Source organism: Poecilia reticulata, linkage group LG21 (assembly GCF_000633615.1).
Source record: "Poecilia reticulata strain Guanapo linkage group LG21, Guppy_female_1.0+MT, whole genome shotgun sequence".
Lineage (NCBI taxonomy): Eukaryota > Metazoa > Chordata > Actinopteri > Cyprinodontiformes > Poeciliidae > Poecilia > Poecilia reticulata.
The window spans coordinates 12,490,006-12,513,949 of NC_024351.1; the positions used below are offsets into that span (position 1 = coordinate 12,490,006).

The following is a 23,944-nucleotide window of genomic DNA, read 5'->3' on the forward strand; positions in this document are numbered from 1 at the left end:
AATTCAAGGGATGGCATCAAGAAAAATTAGCTTTCTGACAAATATCGAGTGTTTCAAAGAAAGTAAATTAGAAAAGTTAAAATCCATTGGAGGTTTGGGAACCATCTGAAAAAAATACCGTCTTTAGGTTACGGAAGAGACTCTTTTTCTCAAATGTGTTAAAGTTTCAGAGATTTAGTGATGATAAAAAACATGATGGTCTTAAACAAAAAATCAAGAAGATAATTATCGACATAATTTTGGTGAAATCAATTATTTTCCCTTTTGCAGCAAGTTTCGATGAGTGTGTGTTTCTATTGTGCAGAATGTGCTGGAATTGCCCAGTCAAAATCCTCACGTAAATCCAATTTAGTCTTTGGCAAGAGTTAAATTTTGCTTTCTATGTTCACTATCCAGTCTGACCAAACCTAATCTATTTTGAGAAGGTCAGTGGGCAAAAATCTAGTTTTTAGAGCTGCAAAACTGAATACATATTCATGCCACCGCTTCAGATTTACGTTCTAAAAAGATTTGAAAATCTTTGGGGATTTTTTCCACTGTGCATTTATGTACTGATTTGTGTTGATCTGTCACATATAATCCCAATAAAATACTTCATTTGTGGGCATAATCTGAAAAACAAAAAGATTCAAGGGATGGCATCATTTATGATGCATAACTTTGCATTACGACTGCTGTTTTGCTGCAATAATATAACAAGTTTAAATGCTTTGTCTTACTTCAGCTTAGATAATGACAAAAGCAGGTCAAGCAGCACAAGTGTTAGAGAAGTGGGGGCTGCGGAGTGTAAGTTTATGCTATTATTTTACTGTCCTCTGGGGTCCAAATCTGTAATTGAGGTAGATCAAGAATAAGTGTTATTGAATAAAAACCTCCACCGTTGCAACCCTGCAGGCCTTCCCGGAGTGAGTGCGTGTGTGTGTGTGTGTGCGTGTGTGTGTGTGTGTGGGGGGGTGTGCGTGTGTGTGCACTCAGGTCAGCTGCCAAATGAGTGATTCCCTCATCCTACTTTAAAAAGTGTGTGTAATGATGCAGAATAGCAGAGGTTTATGGAGACATTATGCCTACGTTTTACTTCTTGACTTACTCTCTCAAGGACCATTTCTTTATCTTTCTCTCCCCCTTTCCAGAGTGTCCCCTTCTCTCAGTTTTATAGTGGCATTATTATCTCACTCCCCCACCCATTACTGCTCAGGATGGAGCAGAATAATAAATTTCAGGATCATGCCGATGCAGCGTTTCTCCAGCTCAAGCTCCTTTTGTGGTGTCAACAGAAAGGGTGCAAAGAAACACCGTTGGACAACAAAGGCTGTGCTGAAAACCTTTTCTCTGCAACTTTTTTAACATTTCAAAATCGTTTTGGCTTGGAAATGGATTTTGATCAGATTGGTGTTTATCAGCAAGTTTGCCTAATTAGATGCTATTTGAAAACCACATGCTAGGACTGTTGTAAAACTCATTAATCACAAGGGTAAATTATAAGTTTTGATTTAATTGAACCTATTAGTTATTATAAATGATCATTTCCATCAGCCTTCAACGTACACAGGTTGAACGTTTTGTGAAAAAGAGTAATTGAAGCCAGTACTTTGTTGTATTTTGTTGTTTTTATGGGAAAATAAAATATAGGGAAAGCTGATTACAGCAATAGCTCCATCAGTGGTTCAGTCCAACACGGCGAAATCCTGCAAATAAAATCATTAGGACAGGAGTACCTTAAAAAAAGAAAAAAAAATTCCTGGACCAGGCTTTAACCTCTGGAGTTGTAAAAAAAAAAAAAAATCCTTTCCAGGAGCAAGATCAGAAGATGAGCTCAACCACTGTTCTTTATTGCTTGCGTCTCCTCAGGTTGCAGCCTATGGAGGTGATGTGACGTTCACGGTGTCATACGAGACAAACCAACAGGAGCAGGTGGCCATCAGAGTCACCTCAGAGCCCGACCTCATCATAGAGGTGAGTCGGAAAAGATGGCAAGTTGAAAAACTTTGAAACATTTACACACCGATATTTAATAAAGAGCAGGTTTTCCTACACATGGACTGGAAATCGAGACTTTTTCCTGTGTGAATTTAGCTTATTTTTAAACATCCGTTTAAATTCCAAGTAATTGAGGAGTACATTCACTTGACCATCAGACAGCCATTTGATGACAAAAGCAGCATTAAAAACAGTTAGCGGTTTTTGTTTTTTTATGACACCATCAACTTTAACTGTACGACGCTATCTACATTTTTTACAATAACTTGAAATATTTTAAATATAGCCTCCGGTTTAAGTGTGATTATACATGTGAGACCTTTTTGACTAAATTGAGTTCAGCAGCCACATTCACAGTAATAAAATGCAAACCATCTCTCCAAACGGGCACTATTACCAGAGTCTACAGCAAGGTGCACTGCGTTCATGCATAAGTATCTCATGCAACACTCTAAAGGAGGAGGAAGAAAAGGGACTGACACTGAGTGGCCTAATTATTGTTACCTTTTATGTTTGGGAAAAGTTCACATTACCCAAGAAACTCCTGTGCTTGTGTAATTTATTTGTGTCCTTCCTTTACCCACTGGCTTTAGCAGGGGTGATCATTGAATAATGCAGCAAAAAAAAAAAAAAAAAGAGTTGGTAGAAAACAGACATGCACACAGACACAAAAACAGCCACGGCATGCAGAGAAGTGCTGAACTGAGCAATAAAAAATGCAGATGGAGTATTTCCTACCTTCTTTTTTATAATGAGCAGGTTGCAGTATGATGCATGGCAGCAATAAGCAAAGCAGCGACACTATTAGTTAACTGTTAATGTCTTCCTTATCACTAAACAACACTGCAAGTGTGCGCCAAATCTGAGAACGACAAACAAACGAGCATAAAAAGCAAAGAGAAAAACAAACTGCATAAGAGCAGTGGAATTATTTTGTATTTCAGAAGACAGATAAACATTTATCTGGCCAATATATTAGGTCTTCAACACTAATTATGCCATGTCCATATTTACAGTATATCATGAAATTATTATAAAATTAAACTAAAAAGTACAACAATTCTTTTAAAACTTGCAGCTTTAGATCAAGCTAAGGTTTGGATTTATTGAGTCTTTTATCTTTTTATCTTTCAGTCCTTAAATCCGGAGGTGGTGTTTAAATTTAACTTGGGATTTAACTCGGAAGTGGGTGTAAATAAATTGAATTAAGACATAGTTATAAGCAAACTAACGCGAGTAATAAAACAAAATATAAAAAACACTTAAAAAGGCATAGAGAAACGCAAAAAAGAAAACTGCAAGATAAAGAGGTGCAAAACAGTGAGCTTGTTATTTAAAGCCATGTCAGTGCGGATGGAATGGAAGGAGGAGGAGAAGAGGACAAGTATCAGTCTTGTTGTCAACAAAAAGCCTCTTCAGTGATGACAACAATGAACCACCTACACACTGTCAGCCAACTTTCCCCCCTCTTAACCATCTCTTCATCAGCCTTTGTCTCATGTTTGTCTGTTTTTTTTTTACCATCACTGTTTACTCTCTGCATATCTGATATAAGCTCTATGGTGTTGATTCTTTTCTCTCTCTCTTGCTTTGATTTTTGTCGTATATATTTAAAGAATTGTCTAAAACATAGAATAAACTCAGAATTTCATTACGCTTAAGTCTTCTGTAGAATTAGCATAAGGATGATTTTTATCTATCTCCCCCCTTAAAGTTGCTTTCAAGATGACGAGTTAAAAAGAAATGGGTCATTTGCAATAAACTGAGATAAATGTTGATCATGTAATAGTCAAAATTAACCATTTTCAATGACAATTAGCCATGTGAATGGAATAGATTCAAAGAGTAGAGCTAAAGAACATGCTACATGTACTTTTAAATGTAGTTTTGTCTTGGCTAGCTTGTTGAATGAAGAACTAGAAATCAGAGTTTTGCTTTTAATGAATGCATTGAATTCAGGGACTACTGTTTGGATCTAATGACCAAATGTGGATCTCTCTTGCGTCACAAGTAACTGAATAATCTGAAATAATAGAATTTCAAATTAATATAGTGTAAAAACAACATCTGGAAGAAAAGCAGTCCTAGATTTTGTTTAAAACTGTTTTTTCTGGAGCAACGTGCTGCTGTCTTTGCATCTTTCACTCCTGCAGCTGCTTTCTCTGCTATGACCTACTCCTCCTTTTTCCATTAAATAGGTTTTCTTTAATGGCTTATTGGTGTAATTGCTCCCTCCTCCCCCATTGGCTGTTGTCACTCAGTTAGTTACTACATGCCATTGATCCATGGTCAACAAGAGATGGTCAGATACAAGGTCTTGACTCAGCTCATTTGCATTTAGTCCATGCCGAATGTCAATAGCAACTGAAGCTCATTACCTAATGACACATCATTCACCATGTTTTTTTTTTTCATTTTTAGGACTAGCTCTAATAGAATTGGATTATTTTACAGCAGACACAGAGAAATGTTCAAATATATTTGCGACTGCTGTGTTTTCTGTTTCTCTTTCCATCAGGGAGGTGGAATGAAGCTTATAGACAACAGGTTTGGCCAGCCAGTGTATCCGTCGTCTGCCAGCACCAAACACGTTGTTCTCCTTCCTGAGAACTTTCTGGTTTCGGAGACGGGGCAGACGATCAGCAGGAGAGATTTCCTGTTGGTGCTGGCCAACATGACGAGTTTAATGGTGCGGGCCTCATACAGCACGGAAACCAGCGCTGTCTACAGGTCGGAAGAGCACCCACTCGGATATTGTGTAATAATAACATGAAGTACATGGTCATCATTAGTGTGTTTTATAAGAGACTGTTTAGATCTGTAATTRCATTCATGAATGCTTGACCATGCTCAGTTCTTTGCACCAGAAGTACAGGAGCACATTAGCTTCTTCTAGGAAGTTCTTCATTAATAAAAGAAATGAGCTCATTCACCCTGTTAAACTGGCAGTAAAAATGTATGTTAGTAGACTTTAATCAAACAGCAAAGAGTTTCCAACAATTAAAATCAATCTTGGATACTGCATCATTGTACTGGTAATTAAAGCCAAGGCACAAAATCCTGCAATAAATCCCACAGTGTGCAGAAACTTTATTCTGCTACTAATTGGGTTTGTTCATCCTCCATCTATGCAGATGAWCAAACAAATGATTAGTTTTACTAAATTAAGATGCTCATAAAGTCTGTAGCTGTTCTTCAATATTGTCTCCAAACAGATTTTCTTTTGCAACATTTTTTTTTATAGACAAAACACATTGCTTTTAGATTAGCATAAAAGCTYTTACACTAATCTGACTAAAGAACTGCTTTATTCTATTGCCATTGGTAGATGGATTGCCAATGGGCCAAGAGAAATATGCTTCATTGTTTCATCTTTTTTTGTATTCTGTACAGGCTCCACTCATTCTCAATGCAGGTGGCAAATCCTTTGGCCACTGGAAAGAGAGCATCAGCTGTAGAAAAGTGTGCCTGTCCCCCTGGATATGGAGGATTATCCTGTGAGGTAAACACACAAGTCATACACACGGCTTGAACTGCACATAAAACTGCAAATTCACTTTTGAAATGTTTTGTTTCAGACGTGCCGTCCTGGTTTTCGGCGAGTCCACGGTAAACTGTATAACGGTGTGTGTGAGCCATGCCGYTGTCATAGACACAGYTCAGATTGCCATGAGTTCACAGGACATTGCCTGGTAAGGTTAYTAATAAACTTAACATCTCTTGTATTTTGTGTATTTATTATGSAATAGAAAAACAAAGGACTGTTATACTCAAGTTTTCTTTTGTTAACGGACACAAATGAGAGATAATTTGGTAGGAATTTCCTAGCAAATGTTCCTCATTGTTTAGGAGCAACCCCAAAAGTTTGGGATATAAAGTTTAGGTCTGTAAAAGATCTTCGGGACTATAAAAGGTAATCACCCTCTCTCTCCTAATCAGACCTACAAACTTTTCATATTTAAACACCAAGTTTTAAATACACAAACTTTCATGCATTTCATAAGGATTTCCTAGGATAGAGCAGCACAAAATGGAGCATATTTAAGCAAAAAGAAAAGTGTGAAGGGTTAGCAAAATTCTTTCTAAATAAATTAACATCTACAAAGTGGGGCATACATTTGTATTTTTCCTGCAACTACAGGTGTCTTTTGGGTATTCTCCACCAACTTTGCACATCTCTGCCGGCTAAWATATTTACTCATTCTTCGTCACAGAATATTTTACGATAAAATAAGATTTGATTGTGTCCTTAAACAGTACTGTTCAAGTGATATTGCAAATTTTCAGTTAAGTATATGTCTAAGCAACAAGGCAAATCAAAGTGTTTATTTTTTTATTAAAGAAGAAGAAAAAAACGAGCAAAACATTAAATTGCAGTAAAATAAAAGAAATGGATGGCATGTTAAAAATAGAATGCAGCTTATAACGTTCCAGTTGTTATTAATGAAAGGCAGCTCTAAACAAATGGGTTTTTAGCCTTTTTTTTAAAAGGAACTCTGTTTTTCAGCAGTTTTGCAGTAAAATTTCCACCATGCCACTTAAGTTACAACTCTCCTAATATTTGTTTTAACTGATATTAGTCTTCAGCCAAGTCAGTCATGAAGTGACAGACACTTAAAACATCATCAGCTACTATTTTATTCAATGGGCTGTATTTCAATATTTGAAACAAAAAAGTGCATAACCTAAAGAAAAGCATAATTGGAGCTCTTATTGATCTACCATCTAGTTGTCATTAGAGGAATTGCAGGGGGATGCACTTTCCTACTGTTTACACACACACACACACACACACACACACACACACACACACACACACACACACTCATACATAATATATGTACAACAGACACGTATATGTTACCCTCTCATGTGGATTTCCACACATTCACTCCCCACTCTCCCCACAGCCTTAGGCTGATTCTGTCAGTTCCCCTTCCACTTAATACACACACACTAAAGCCCACAGTGATGAACACACACAGAGAACAGAAACACGCACACGCACACACACACACACGCACACACACACACACACACACACACACGTGCGTTTGCGTTACAATGTTATGGTTCATTATAAATGAGGAGAATGTGTAAAAGGGAGACGTACATTCAGAGAAAGATAGTCGGTCTGTGAGGCCATCTTTTACGTACACACACACACATGCAMGCAGTCTGACATTCGCTCACTTACAATCATGCGTGCACATGTCCCACCTGTACACACAGTGACAGACAGGCAGCCAGATGCATCCACGCACACCTCCACTGACACCAGTGATTTGTAGCTCCAGCTGAATGAATGACTGACTGATGCCACAGACTTATAGGTTAACACAGTGTGCATGTGTCGGGGTGTGTTTCAGCCGTGTAAGGTCATTTAATGTGAGAAATGAATGGAACATGTTGACATGGTAACACACACACACAGTCGCTGAAACTGTGAAAGTTGTTATAACTGGAAAACCGATTTCTGCAATGGAAATATTTGATAAGRTTGAAYATATGGAAGAAAAAAATCAATTAAGCTACTTTTGAACTTTTTTTGTTTTTTGGGKTTTTTTTTATCCCTCCTTCGAAACTAGTAAACTTTTCAATGATTTATCTATTGGGTGAGGAACTGCCCTAAGGCAATATGCTCCAAACAAGGTCGAGGCTGTCTACAGTGATGTTTTGCTGGAAAGACTTAAACTGTACTTGTGCAGCTTGTTTTCAGATTTTTTGGACAAATCATAGCTAGTCATAGTCATGCTGTGCATCTCATGTGTAGTAAACTTGATGATTTATGATATTCACAAGGAACTTAGTATATTTCTTCCTTTGAAAGAATATCAAGTATAAAATAATAAAAACTGATTGACGTGACGAATTCCTCCAAATATGGATTCAGCATTTTAATTTAAAGCAGAAACTTTGGTAAAGTTTTACTACATTATTGTTTTTGTATTAAAGCTAATTAAATACACAATTTCTAAAACTTGATCTTTCTAAAATATAAGATTTGTCTTTTTTTCTTCTTCTTTTTAGGACTGCACCCACCATACTACTGGCCACCACTGTGACACCTGCCTACCTGGTTACTACGGCAACGCCACCCATGGGACACCTCAGGACTGTCAGCCATGTGCCTGCCCACTTAATCTTCCCAGCAACAAGTAGGCTCTGGAGAACCGGGGGTTAATAACGTGACCAGCCTGTCTGTGCTGTCTCTTCTCTGCTTCTGTTGTTTTTTTGTTTTTTTATTTTATTTTTTATTTTTTTATATATTTCTCTTCATAATCTCCAATCGTGACATAAAGACTTCATCATCCTGGGTAGGAATATAATTGTAGTGACATTATAGTAAAAATATCATCACCACAGGAAGAGTGGAGCAGTGTATGACGAGAAGCATCATCGCTGTGGGACTAAATGTCATCATCATTAGAATCATCAGAATGCATCCACAAAACGAGTGCAAAATACATTCAAAAAAAAAGAAAGAAAGAAAACACTTTGATAATATTTTTGTGAGAAGCCAGTCACATTGTCCCCCTGCTGTCTTAAATTACAGTACCTTGTATCATATTGGCAACTGTCTAATTCAACAGCTTTGAACACAGATGTAAAGATGTGTGCATTTACATGCTCGTCAAAAACCGGCATATTTTCTTGCATGGTAAAAAAAATGAATTTCTGGTTGGACCAAGGTTGTGTACTTAAAGCATCTTTGTGGATGCCAGCATCAGCTTAGTTTGTTAATTGAGAGGAATGAATTCAAGCTTAATTTGAAAATTCCTCATAAAAAAAGAATTTGACCTCAACAGTTATTCATAGGTGTTGGAGAYATTTATACGGTTAGGTATTTGGTATTGTGGCTCATAAAAGAAGCAGGCAGATGCTTCAAATTATTGAAATGCTGTTCTGTTGGGCAAATYAAGTCAAAAATCTTATTTAYATAGCACATTTCACARACTTATACATCACAAAGTGCTCCTCAAAGACAAAATCATTAAAACAAGAAACACACTGAGCAAACATGTCTGTGGTTGTTAAGCATAGGGACAGTGGGGCGGCGTTCCAAAGCCTCAGAGTCACTGCCTGAAAACTGGGAGACACAAATGCGTTTCTCAACCATTTTCTGGAAATAAGTTTATGTTTTTCTGTGTTTGGAAAACRAGCAGTTTCATAGACTTCCTGATTTTCTAAAATCACAATTGACAGGGCCTGCTCCGTTACCTAGCAACCTTAGCCTAGCCCAGCCTCTCACCTAATAACCCAAGCGGAGCTCTAGTGCATTTCAACTGGTCTTACCGCTGTACAATGGCCGCTGGAAAATACAAGTGTTTTGTTGTTGACTTACCATTCCAGAAAAGGCTGCTGCCTCCTAGATGGTTGTGAAGGAGGCTCCAGTTCTTCTGTTTCTGGGTCTGGCTCATAGTCAAAGATGCACTGTTGTATAATTGTGCATCTATTTACAGCTATTTTGAAATATACATAGTGAGAGTGTAAACGCTGAGTTGGATGGCGTGGCCAGCAAAGATTTACATGGATTTAAAGTGACAAGAGGCCCTAAAATCTCATTATYTGAGAATGACTTTGTGCAAAAAATGTAATGAACACGTTTTCTATTGCCCATAGAGGAGCCATAATAGGTGCCCTTTGAAAGTAATCCTCAAATCCACAGCAAGGCGGTGCAGGGAGGTAAGAAGAGGAGTTTTTTGTGCTCTTCTGTTAGTTTTAGTCAACACTGCAGCATTCTTCACAGAGCCGGGGAGGTTTTATTCAAACTATTAATAACCATCAATAACTCAGTCTCACAAATGGTCTCAACATAGAAATGTTTCTCAAATGATTAAAACAATTAAGAACAAGCATTTTACTGCAATTTTCTTTTGTTCATGTTAGATTTTGAACTTGGAGTTTACCTCCCAAATTGAAGATTTAAACTTTTAGTGGGTGTTCCAGTTAACTCTTCTATAATTTTCATGTTTGCAGATGTTAACAGTATTAGAGAAACAGACTATTTTAGGTTGTGCAATGTAAATTTGGCACAAATCGGTCTTTCTGACATACACAAAGTCAATACAAGTCAAACAATATTAAKTGTGGTTTTAAATGTGGCTACTGGCAAAACAGCCTACCAATCAAAGAAAATATTAACTTTCTTTGCTGTTTGAATAATGAATGACAGTAAACACAAGAAACAAGTCTCCGTCGGATCTCAGCAAAACGGACACACACATCCCCACAAACAGACGCTATAAGCAGCAGCTGAGAATTTTCTTGCAGCAAATGACGTGTCATTTCCACGATGCTACGAGCTAAAGAAAGACACAACTGACTGTTCCTCTTCCATTAATAATAGTGTGAGGTGCTATGCCTTCCAGTCCCTTAAAAATAGCCACCCAGCCTCGTCTGTTCACTGACACGAGTTGCTCAAAAAGTAGCTGAATATCTTTCACCTAAGCTTTCATGAGCATCTGATAAAATACTGTTGCTGTTCTGTGATCAGTAGAAATAACTTTAGGCCTCAAGTTTTGTTCGTTTTATATAAACTAGATTTTTTTTTTCTCCAATGTAATAGGTGTTTTAGGTGTTTACAWTAAAATTGTTGAACACATTTTTTGCCATTAATAAATGTCACTGTCCCAACACTGTCCGCACATCAGTTCACTAGCATTCTAGCTTTACTCGTATATGAATTGAACTTATAGTTGATAACTCAATTTTTTTCTGAGGACCRCCAAAGGGACCACTAGTTGTGGTACTAAATGCCAAAGTTTGAAAGCCCTGGWRGTGGCAGCATCATGCTATGAGGATGCCATGTGTTTTTCTCTTACTAGTCCTAATAATGTAACTCATTGTCTTGGTTTACCATGACATCCAAATAAGCACTGAATTGTGTTTCATAGCACAAAAAGATAGGAAAAGGTCTAAGAGGGAGAAAAACGTTTGCAAGAAGTTGCTGGCATTTGAATGTAATTTAAGGTTAACAGATACAAAACAGAATCCTGTCAAGTCTTTTTGTATTTTTCTTTTAACTATTACCTCAAGAATGCTGGTATTTAACACAAAGCAGGCACTATGATAATGTATGCCTGGATCATATAGTAAGAAGTATAGCTTTGTGAAATTTGGTCATCTATATAAAGAATSATATTTTTATATAAAGACTTGGATTTTGTTATGGTTTATGCAGGTACATTTGCCAAGAGAGCTTATCTGAAACTCGGTGAACAGCTCATAATGAGCCTGTTCGTYATCTAGTGAGTCAGTCTAGAGCCTGGAACCCAAACCAGCTGAACTATCTTTAGTTTATGGAAGTGGGAGGGAGACGGAGCAGGGSGCAACCGACTATCACGTTACTTTGGTTCCCTGACTCTTAGTTTGTTTAGGCAATAGTTTGTAGTGAGGCCAGTGTTGTAAGATGTAGTCCTTGCTTTGTAGTTTGTAAGGAATATATGCTTGTTATGTGAGAGCAGAACAAAAGGAACTACAAAGTGAAAGCAGGGGGACGCAGGTGTGTCAGCGAGGTGACAAGCAATGGCCTTAACTCGCCTGTGTCTTCTCTTCCTCCTCTTTCACCTGCCTCTCCCCACTTTGGAACAACGCTATCGACTTCAACAACAACTTCAACAACAATTACGCCACCGTGGAAACCACAACAGCTTCAGCCCCACATGCCACCTTGGTGACAAAGGAGAGCTGCTCTGTGATCGGTGTCAGCCTGGATATACAGGGCCAAGATGCGACAGGTAAAACACATTTTACACTCAAAACATGYCGTCGTTAAATTATTAAATGAAAAAAAAAAATCTTCTTTGCAACATTAATCTGTTATCTGGATCAATTAGGTACCCATTAAGTTTTAATATCTAACTGAATTCATTAAAAGATGTGCAGCAAAATGAAAGCTGTTACTTTTTCAGTTCAGGAAAGGTCCATTTGGGCAGGAATTCAATCTGGTAGTGAGGTGTTGCAAAATGAAAATGGACTGTGCTGCTCATTARCTGTATTCAGGACTTTGTCTCATTGTCCATCCAGCTGTCTACCCATTGCACATTTTATTACTGTAGTTGACTGACATGTTTGTACCATTAGCTGCTGGCTTTTTAAGCAGCTCTACACTAATGAGAAGTCTCTCTCATTGGATGGTATTCTTGTTAAAACTTCAGGCTGGACTGTCATGTGATGATGGAGTCRGTGTAAATGGTCTCTTCACTGCCCAGGCTAAGTGAAATGAAGAACATTTGCTTTTTGAGTATCAAACTGAGGAAATAAGACAAAGAAAAGAACCTGCTTAGGTAGTTTTAAACAATTTTGTGATAAGATTTTTTAAAAAAGGGGAAAAAAACAACGCAACCTCTCAGACCCAAACTAAAACCTTGGTAAATTATCATTTTGYTCTGGGTCAAATAATCCAGAGATTTTTTTTCCCCCTCTTCTAAACCAATATATTTTGATCTGCCATACCTCTGTCCTGGATTGAATGTCAGGACGTAACARCTGTTAGCAGCTAGCATTCTTACTACTGAGTGTTAAACCTGAAATCAACAATTATATTTGACAATTCAAATTTGTTAAACACAGATGATATTTGGACATATTCATGTTTATTCTGTAATAACAGTTTATCAGGAGGTCATCCTTAGATCCTTTGGTYTAACACAGTCTTTAAAGTAATAATTTTTCAGTTGGTCAGTGACTGAATGTCTGCTTCAACCTGCCTGCAGCTTACCTACTATTTAAAATAACCCCCCATTTGCTGYGTATAGTGTCTGCAGTCTTTGCTTTCCCTTTTATAGCCTTCCTAATTCAAATGAATGCACTCCATGTTGCCTACCATCAGACAGGGAGATTAGATTCTTAAGTTTATTACTAGAACTAAAGTTGTGATTTCTTGGGAATCCTTGTATGCTCATCCACCTGCCAGGATTTTTCTGTTTTTTATCACTGAAGTGTAAATTTCTAAGGTTTTTCAGAAGTAGTTATTATTCAATGTGCCTGTTTCCATATTAACCTAAGAAGATGAAACATTTTCATAAGCTGGGTAAATGTGATGCATCCCTGTTGCTGATTATTGCCTGACTTAATCTCCAACATTGKGAATGTTGAGCCTGAATCTCTGTGTTCCTGTAAAACTACAGCTGCAAATATCCAGGCTGTTTATATTTGGTGCCACATAGTCTGCATGCTTCGCCTTGCCATGCTGCCCAGTGCAGAATGTCTCTGTCCATCTTTTAGTCTTTTTATAAACCTCATTTGTTGCTGAGTGGCACTCTGACTCACTCCATTTTTATACTTTGCCACAACGTTTCCATCCAGCATACAGCCAATATGATCTAGCACTGACATAAGGCCAATCTAATATATTCCTCTTCAATGCCAAGTTTGTCTATATAAATTTTTATGTTCTCTATAGGAGCTGTTATATGGAATATTACTAACTAATAGCAGTATAAGGAGGTAATCARCGGTTGTTGTTTTTGTTMTACTACTCTGATTGATACCTTCCACCTGCTATTCTGCTTCATTATCTGTACTGTTTTTGTTATTGTTTGTGGTAATTAATTGTAATATGGCAATTTGTCTGTATTATGGRCTGTAGCAAAATGGCCACTCTATTCATCCCATGCTAATAGACTATCCACTCACTGCTAAGTGGTTCTGCTTTTCAATTTTCTGTCCATAAACATCCATTTAAAACAGAGCTGAAAAGCCCCGGCAAGCCCCAGCATATTATATGCTAAAACACTCCGAGAGTCATAAGCTGCTTTTCAGGGTCTGGCAAGAATCTAAATGTTCCTGCTCATGAGGTATTTCAATTAGTACAAATGAATTTGGTCTGACCCAGTKCCAAGTAGCTGTTGATAATACAGATACTTTTGCTAATGTTTGTGATTATATTTGCAGCTTATTATTTAACTAACTGCTTTTAAAAATGTGAGTGATAACTGGAAAAGAAAGCATTCATCTCCTTTGCTCCTCTTAATAACACAAATAAGATATATCTATATAGTGCAWGGTATTGAATCAAGKTCTCGATTCACTAAACAGTCGACTATAAACAAACAAGATGTCCTACTTTACCATAAARTGTTGATGGTTCCTGGGTTATTCCTAAAGACCTGACCAAAATAATTTCATCTGTTAATGACAGTTTGGCTCCGATAGCTCAAGTTTTAGAAAYAATATAGTTGCAATTTAGCTTCAATAAGCATAAAGTTCTATTCCAGTACTTGAGCGAAGAAGCTGATTACTAAAATTAGTGCCCAGCKTTTTGCCTGTTGCCAAAGAAAGGGATTTCCAGTTCCAACAATAGCCCTTTGCAAGCCTCCTTATATGACAGCCATGTGAGTGCGCAGGGAAACTGTTAAAATATTTGTTTTTAACGAATTTCGATGACTAAAACTACACKGAAGAATTTGTTGGCAAAAAGCAGGCATTTTAGAAAGTAAAACATCCCTAAAATGGTCAAAAATATTCCACTTAGCATTTTGTTAAATGTTAAATRACYCATTTAAAATAGTTAATTTTTCTAGTTCCTTCCCTTTTCAATTTTTATTTGCTACTCTGATGGACATAAACAGGCGTTTAATTTCCTCTGTACCTTCACTACACATTTGTTCCTATAGAGACATGGATACCCACTTAATCAACGTATTGATATAATTCCATTGAAGAGAACAGAGAGCAAAATGTGGGAATTCATATAAAAAAAAGAYTCCAAACAAACACATGCACTTCCCCTCATGGTCCGTCCTCCTCGAAAACTTAGATTGATTCCAGTCGAGTTTGCCACTTGATTGGGAAGATGTACTTCTGACACGGCACACACTAAACACTCCGGCAACATGCGTACACACACACACACACAAACTAATAAACCAGTTCTATTGAGTACCAAGGAGGGTCAGTGGTAATAACGGTTTGCTCCTCTTGACTCTTTCTCTCTCTCTGTTCTTTCTTTTCCCTCTTCTCTGAATTCAATTCTCTTTTCAATGTGAAGACCTTCCCCCTCTCTCCTTCTCACTTGCCTTTCTCTCGCTCTCACTTTGCTGCCTTTCTCTATCCTTCTTCCTCTTCTTTCATCTTGATTCCCCTTTTCAACATGTAGAGCTTTATTTCAGYGAAGGCTCTTTATTTGGTTTTAGTGGCTCTTGTCCCTGCGGTGCGCTCTCAGGTTAATACGTTTTCCCACATCTGAAGATCCTCTGATTATTATTCATATGGAGAACCTGGAAAAGCAAAACATAAAATCTTGTTCTGGTTTGACAATAAACACCTTTTCTTTTTTTCTTTAGAACAAAAGTGCTAACATTTTACTTGTGATATTTTTTGTTTTTATTTTCTTTCTTTGACAGATGATGCCAAAAAGATTTATTTTACAAAAACAAGTTTACAGAATTAGATTCTAATTTTACACTTGAGTGTCTTTGGTGTCTTTCTTGTTTTGGATGCGTCTCTGCTCTAACAAAGTAGATTCAAATGGCTGAATTAGCTCCTCTGCAGTTTATTATATTCTACTGACTTTGGACACCACTGAAGTAGAATGCTGTTTCTGTTTAGAAACAAAATTAAGTGACATACATATTATTTTATTTAGAGTATTTTTAAGCATTTTTGTTCTTTAGTGAGAATTGCAGAGGTATCAACTTTGACAGAAGGAAAACCCCACTCTTCACAAATGACCACACWCYAGAAAAAGTGAAATGTCTTAATACAAATCTTGAAACAAATCAAGACAAGAGCCATAGTTGGTTTTGTCTTTATTGACTGTTGTGTTTCTGGCCAAATAGTTTTTTTCAAGTGACATTCCTTGTGTCACAAATTTTCTGACCTTGCAGTATATCATAGATTTGCACATRATGGAGTCATCTGGAAGTTGCATTGCACTTCTGAGATTTACAGAGGGAAAGAAAGGATGATCGCAAACCAAAACACCTCTAAAGTATTATGAACTCATATTGTTTTCTGGGTTTTTGCCATTGCATTTCTAACCAGTTTAAGAGCCATAGAGGACTCAAAATCACATAGTAAAGATGAAAAACATRAATAACATGGCAATAACCTGAATCCACGGAGTACAGGAGCTAGGAGAGAAAAAAACAGACATCCTTGATTTCCAAACCACTCTCAAACTGGTTCCCTTATGTAAAACACCAGACACTCTACTCTGAGCTTTCCGTTATCTCCGTAGAGGAACCCAACYTTTCCTTTGGTCTTGAGACAAAGACAAAAAGTTGAGCCAAATAACCAGAGCTTGGATTTTTGTCAAGCCACAACAATGACCACATTACTAGAGACGAGGTCCTTTCAACCTCCACTCTCCACTCACTCCTGAACAAAAAAACAACAAGACAAAAGCCGACTCTGAGCTCGGAGGGAGGATTTCACTTTTCTTCTGGTTGGGAACTACAGCTTCAGAGCTCAAGGAGCACATTCTCCTCCCAGCTTCAAATCACTCATTTATAGTGTGGAATGAGTCAGAAAATCAGACGCCATTTAATGCCACTGATAAAAATCAAACACTGCAATGAGGCTTTTTACTGTGGTCAAGCTGAACTTCAATGGTGATGCTTCTTGGTTCCTTTCTAATGATACTTGAATAAGAAGGCTTTTTTTTATTTTGAGACATGGATGTTCGTCGCACTGACACAACAACGCAAAGTAAACAATAATTTTGATGCCGTATACTAACTTTTCAAGCTGAAATCTAAAAGTAATTTTATGTTGTTAGATTGATAAGAGTGGCAGTCAATTTCATTGCAGACTTGAAAGCTTAGGAAAACTATTTTCAAATGTAATTGCTACATAAAAGTGGAGAAAACTTGTGCTTTCAGGGAATATAGCAGTGCTGGTTCTTTCAATGGAAAAAGAAAATAACAGGAAACTACCTGATTGCCACAACTTAGAAGCAACAAGTCGAACCGACGATTAGGTCTTGAGATATTTTAAATTGCTCTCACTTATTACATCACATCACTCCTCTCCTGTTGCTTACAGAAAAAGAAATGTACGGTKTCGTTTTTGTTTTGTTCAATTTAAATTTGAAAGATGTTCTGCACTTTATTATTGGACAAGCTTTGTATGTGCTGTGTGTGGCAGCCAAAACAACGAGAACAATAGAAACCATCATTTGAACTGTATTTGAATATTTATAATTTTCACTTTCACAGCAACGAAAGTGCTTCACTAGCTGACAACCGATGCAAAGCAGGCATATTAGGCATTTATGTCAGCGATGGTGGGATTCATTTTGAGGTCATCCTATAAATATTTGAAATTCTACATGCTACAAGTTCAAATTTCTACTTTAGTAAAACAGAGTCAAAGCAGTAAAGACAGCATTTATTAGCTTGTTTCTACTCTAATTGCAGCATCACTCACTTTATCTAACCAAAAATAGCCAAACCTATTCTGCCATTGCAGTTTATTGATGTTTAGAGCTGATTATACTGAACCTCATTCGCTTCATTTCTTCTGCCACCTAGCTGTTCCAATGGGTACTACGGCCAGCCTGCTGTACCCGGAGGATCCTGCCAACTCTGCACTTGCAATGGCAATCTGGACTTCTCCATACCCAATAGCTGCGATGCGATCACAGGCCAGTGTTTGAGGTGTCGTCAAGGTTACGATGGTGTGACTTGTGACAGCTGCGCTGAAGGCTACTATGGGGATGCCATGACATTAAAAAACTGCCAACGTAAGTATTCTTAGACCTAACAATTCTGTCCGGGAATTACATTTTAAATATATCATTTGGTTACTATTCTCATCATATTTTTGATTTATTTGGGCCAAGAACACAAGAGAATGTTAGAAACCTGATCATAGTGTTAGCTTAGCCCTGAACTCATGTGGGTACTGTAAAGGCTTTTAACAGARCTTTCCAATGTGGGAAATATTTTACAAAATCTACAGTGAAAGATGTTTTGGTTGTAGTAATAACAATTTTCTTCAGTCTAAACGTGGACTGAATCTCATTACAGGCATCTGTTAATGTAGGACATCACTGACTTATTTATATTGCACAATGAAATGCTTTGCCTGYATTTTCCCCAGTGGCATTGATTGTTGGACATGGGAAACAAGAAGGCATAACACGGTTTTATGCAAAAATGTGGTTACTTATAGAATTATCTGTTATTACTATTTATTTTATGTAAACATTYTGCACATATGCACTGCTGCTAGGGAATATATGCAATTGCTACTCAAAAGTTGCAAGAATGACCCCACTAACAGGCTTAATCTCACACTACTCTATGCAGACACTCTGTCTGTGCTGATGATTAACAAGTCGCAGCATGGTCAATGTTTTGGGGCTTTATCAATTGGAATCAATTGGAAGGAGTCCAAGTTACTTACTGATTAATCCATATAATATTTACTTGACCACTTGGAGTCAGTCACTGTACTTTGAATTTTCAAATGTTCAGGGRAAAAAATCGATTTCAAAGGTAATTAAGCAGRAGTGCATCACAAGTGACACTCACACTTCATAGACAGCGTCAGTCTATGCATTTCACAAAATGYGCTATATTTCCATATGTTGTCCATAAAACACGCTTCTCGACAAGCCAAGACATATGGCTAAAGAAACGACATGGTCTTAATAAAAATGACTGGAACAACTTAGAAGAAAGTCAAAAATACATTAGAAGCTGAACATTTTTATCAAAACAGGCAGAGGTTGCTCATATTACTTGTCAATTGCCTCATAATTGGAGAAGATATTCTCCTTCACAGTGGAGAAGGAATAATTAAAACAATAAAATTAGGGGTTTTATGTGCATATTAAGTATTTATTATAAAATTCAAATCAGGAGTTAATTGGATTTGTATCACATTTCTCTGCGAAAAAAGTGKTTTTTTTTGTTTCCTTTTAGTCTTGTCAAATGAAAAAGTGACTGCACAGTAATCACTAATTCTAATTCTCAGAGATCAAACCCCAGCACATTGACACTAAATGAGTGAATGTTAACATTCTGACTGAGCAGTTGGTCTTGAGACTGTAAACCAGTTTTAAGAGGCTTTTTAAAGAACCTGTAATCAGAAAGATACTCACATRTTGTTAGAGACAGAAAATATAATTAGCATCAGATATTCTTCCTTTTTGTGTTTTTGCAAAGCGTGCCAGCAGTGTAGCTTTTGTATCTCAGCAGGGGTGTTGCACTGAAGAGCACTTTGTCCTTAAGAAACTTAGCTCAAATTATTTAAATGATACCTTTAATAGTCTCACTAAAACATCGAGTCGATAGTACACCATCTGGAGTGTGGCTGYGAGTGTGTGTCAAGTAGCAGCTGTGCCAGTAGGAGGTGTGATGTCGGAACGGCCCGCCGACTGCCAGCTGTGCTTAAAAGTGAGAATAAGAAACTATACCTGGGAGGAAAAAGATAAAAAGGGAGGAGGGACAGCAAGGCAGAGAGAGGAGGCAGAAAATACAAATGTTCAGATGGAACTTCTTCACAAAGCTCTTCATTAAAGCTCGCTTTGTTGACAAAACCAGAAGCACGGGTAGCAAGACAGAAAGCTTACACCGAGAAACAGACAGACAGACAGACAGAGTGATAAACAGACAAAAAAGTATGTCAGGCTTGCACAAAAGCAGCCAGACAGCCTGACAAAGGGTATTAATGTGCATTTGATAGTTCATTGTTCTGTAGTTGTTTCCCCTCTCCACMCACCTAAATGGGTATTGATTAATCAGCCTGATCTATTGCTCTCCTGCAGTACTGATCAGCTGCTTGCGTCTTTGAGACKGAGGGTTATTGATCCTGTACGAATGACAGAAGACCACCAAGAATTATTAAAAGACAACAGCTCTCTCTCAGCCTGCTTCTCTCTACCCATCACTCCGAGTCTTAATGAATTTTATTGAGTGAAGCAGAAGAGTTCAGGCTGAGTCCATTTGTGTGCTATTAGAATGAGAAAATCCTTTTCATGCTTTTCATTCTTTGTACATCAGAGCTGTCGCCGTTGGCCATTTTTGCTTACTCCAAACTGGGAGGATAATGGTTCAGTTTAAATCCCTTTGAAAAAGTAAAAGAAAAATGTTTGATATTTTGGAGTAAATCTGACTGCCAAGCAATTTGTCTGGTGAGTAAATTCAAAGAAATTAAGATCTTCAAGTATTTTTCACGCAAGAAAAAAAAAAATCATTTGAAAATTGTGGTGGATTGCTGTTATGTTCCCTATTCACTAGAAGTAAGTGGATCTGTTGTAACTCAGWAATGCACAAATGGTCAATWTGCAACTAAAAGTTTTGGAAATGGTTTCAGCATTTAAGCTGAAAAAATAGAAAAGKTATTTTTTTTCTTAGTCTCTGACTGTCAAATGAAGACTTTGACATTCAGATAGAAAAATATTACGCTMAATAATAAAAATGCCAACCTGAACMGAGATACAGGTCGTGTTCACCAGTCAAAATATAATATAGACAGCAATTCACATGCAAAGGTAAAAGATTTTAGATACAGAAATACAGCATTTGTAACCATGTTAATATAGAACATGTGTAATACTATACAGAATATTGTTAAATTACACCTGCCCTTCACAAAGTTATTAATCRGATAATTTACAAGGYAAAAAATTAAAACTATACTACTATACCAAGTTGAAGACTATAACARGGGMATTTTTAAATAAGTGCAAAGGAAAGGGATCTAGGCTGTAAATATAAAGAGGGTAGTTCCAGTAAAGTAATTGTACCTGTATGGTTTTATATTTAGAGGTGGTTTAAATAACATGAAGATTTAATACATCATTTTAATGTTCATGCAGGGATGCTTCAGACACTTGGAAAAATACCATAACCTTTTCATGCATAGCGGTCACTATAGTAGACATCTATTTAAAGGCATTTTCTTGTGCTTCTTGTGGATTTTTATGTTATAAATGCACACAGACCACTGGAGTGGACACTAATGCATCATGAAATACGTCATGCATCATGAAATACACTACTGGCCATCAGCTGCAAATGCAAGAAATTGTTTTGGTTAAATCCAATATGGCTGACAAACAAAAAAGCATGCCGACCGACCCGGTCCCTCCTTCTACTGTAGACAACTCTTGTAGGTAAAAAAAACAATATTGTGACATCAGAAAACCCCTAGAGAATAATACTACTGATGTATTTTTCTAATAACTTTGTATTTGGAGAAAATTACAATTAAAAAAAAATATATATATATATATTTTTTTTTTTATTTTATTTTATTTATTTTTTTTTACACATTTTTTCCTTTTTTTTATGCCTTAAGAAAGTAAAAAAAATTTGGAAAAAAAATCCTGACACAAAAGATTATAATTCATGCATGAAAAGGTTGAAATAATAAAACATGACTTATCTAAAACTCGGTTTGTTKGAGAACATATTTTTATTAATTAATTCAACACTGTATGTAAAAAAAACAAAAAACAAAAAAAACAATGAAAACTAATACAATAATATAAAAAAATATGAAAAAGTACATTTGAATAAGAATGTCTTCAGTTCAGTTGACAGTGTAGCATAAACAAATGTTTGCACACACAGTTTGCACACACCATGCATCCTGGATATCTTCACCACATGTACAAAACTAATGCAACTCAAACATTTTGCTGCAATGTCCATATATTATTACTTAATCTCAAACTACCTTATACTAATTATGATTTTCTGTCATGGCATGCCAGATGCTTAAAACTGAAAGTGAAATTTACAGTTTGTGCTCTCTGATTAATTTGACTAATAATGATAAGACCACTTGAAGGGAMAAGCAGAGTCAGGAAGCAAATATTTACATCAAGACAACATCCCAGTTATGTACCTTGTCACGATGCAGCAGAACATTGTCAGTTCCACATCCTKGATCCAAGATCCATCATTCACACGCATCGAAAGCTCACTTTAAAGATGCAGTATGACAGGACTAGTTGTTCCACAAAATCACCTTCATTTYCTCACATTGAGACCACCTCAACAAATTTTTCCAAAACCCCAGAATTCACGGCTATAAAGAAAATGGTGTGAATGCAGCGTAAGAGTGGAGAAGAGGCCTGATTGTATCCAGACTGAAAGTGGTTTTGTAGGTCATGGAGAGAGAAGTAAAGCCCATTCTCCACGGGCTTGACCGGTTTTAACAAAGTCTGTTCTGGTCAGATTTGTCTCCATTTAAAGTTGTGGGCCAGCAATGAATTTCTAAAAGACAAAACTAAATGTCTGGGTTTTATTTGAGTCAGCCATGGTGGCACCCAGGTGAAAGAAGAGATTTATCATTTTGTGGTTTAATCTTAACTACTTGACATTTTGTCTTTAAGAAAAAATAAAATACTGAGTTTGAGTCCATCAAAACCACAACCACATGGTCCTCCACTGCTGAGTGTCGCTGTAAATGACCTGCCCATATGCACACGGACAGTAGTGAGGAACACACTGCTAATGGAAACACATGACTTGGCTAGAGCCAAACCAGACATTAACCACTACAGGTGAGACATTACAATGGAGAAGGAACTTTAGTTTTTATCTTGTGTCAAGGGAGAACTAAAGACCTGGTAAAGAGTGACAGCACTAAACATAACATTCAGTTGATTGCAGCSATTAGAGGACTCTCCTGTCTCTGGAACAGTGCTGCATAAAATTCACTTCCATTGTCGCCTATTTAATTTGTAATTTTACAAGTTTTAGAGTACCAAGACACATTCCCACACAGTCTTCCTCGTAAAGTCTAATTATCATACTCTGCATGACTTCTTGTTTTTTCAAACTTTGAGCGTAAATCCCAGCTGATGAAAAATCACACCTACATACGCCAATCAACCCCTCAGATACACAATTAAAAGCTCCAACATCACAGCTCCCATCTGCTGCAAAAGCCATTAAAAGCATAGATGAGTACACACACACAGGCACACACAAAAGAACACTATGTATACACTTTGTAATAAAATTCGTGCCACACACCATATCACACAGCAAGGACACACATGGGTACTAGTCTGTTGTGCCTCCTGCTGTTGCTTCATCTTAAATGAAGAGCAGGCAGAAGGACAAATGTGATTGTGCGTTTGGAAAGAAAAGCGTTAGCTCGCCACAGATGTCTGCACAAATACATACCGATGCCCAGAAACACAAATACAGTCTTCGGAAGGGCACGCATGCCCTCCCACGCATGTGTACCTATTCATCATTGCTGAAAAGGTATACATGTGTGTACATAAACACAAACATATGCAGTAGAAAGTGCAGGTAGATGCTGGTCTATGTGTCTTACACTCCCCTAGCGCCACCTTTTAAGCGCCATCTGGACTCTGTTGTGAGTCGCTATATTGTAAGGCTTGTTGTGGGATAAAATGTGACTTTCTCTTGTGTTATACATTTATTTTCAGTGTTTGCTCTCAAGATTTTTTTCAGCTTGGAAAACATTTTGTTCTGTTATTTAGTAATAAACCATCTGGCAGGTTAACAAAGATAGGTGCTTGTTGTGCATCTGCCTTACATTCTACATCTTAACAAATAAGTCTTACTTTCTTAGCCTTATTCTGCATAACCTTGCATGACTCTTTTGTTGATTAAACCTATTTGGTTTCAAGTCAATGTTGTTTTTAATTCTTCACCCAAGAAGTGATAATAAAATAAAGGGGGACAGCAATAGAACAGAAAAAATATTTGCTGCATGTGTATTTGTAAATGCATGCAATATTTAGGCTATTTACTCCCAAAATGGTCAAAAATGTTTTATTAAAAACAGCTTTTAAGGGATTTTGGAATTAGAACTAAAGATTCATGGATTCTGTACACAATTGAGTATATGGAGGCAAATATTAACATCAATGTTTTTCTCATTGCTAGAGGTAATAYCCCTACATACAGGATGTGCCACCGCTACTGAATCTACTCCAGTGTTACTCAAATGTTACAGCACCAATAATGTCACTAAACCTTATGTTACACTATGCTTACACTTTGTCTGCACTGGGAAAAAC

The 23,944-nt window shown here is 37.1% G+C and overlaps 1 protein-coding gene across 1 annotated transcript in view; it reads left to right on the forward strand.

Annotated features, from left to right (window-relative positions):
- The window catches only part of lama2 (laminin, alpha 2), a 154,763-nt gene that overhangs the window by 66,819 nt on the left and 64,000 nt on the right, over positions 1–23,944 (forward strand). The window contains exons 15-21 of the mRNA XM_008397932.2: positions 1,849–1,953; positions 4,496–4,707; positions 5,371–5,479; positions 5,556–5,669; positions 8,008–8,135; positions 11,631–11,717; positions 17,457–17,668. Of these exons, the coding sequence (XP_008396154.1) occupies positions 1,849–1,953; positions 4,496–4,707; positions 5,371–5,479; positions 5,556–5,669; positions 8,008–8,135; positions 11,631–11,717; positions 17,457–17,668 (967 nt within the window). The remainder of the gene's footprint in view (positions 1–1,848; positions 1,954–4,495; positions 4,708–5,370; positions 5,480–5,555; positions 5,670–8,007; positions 8,136–11,630; positions 11,718–17,456; positions 17,669–23,944) is intronic.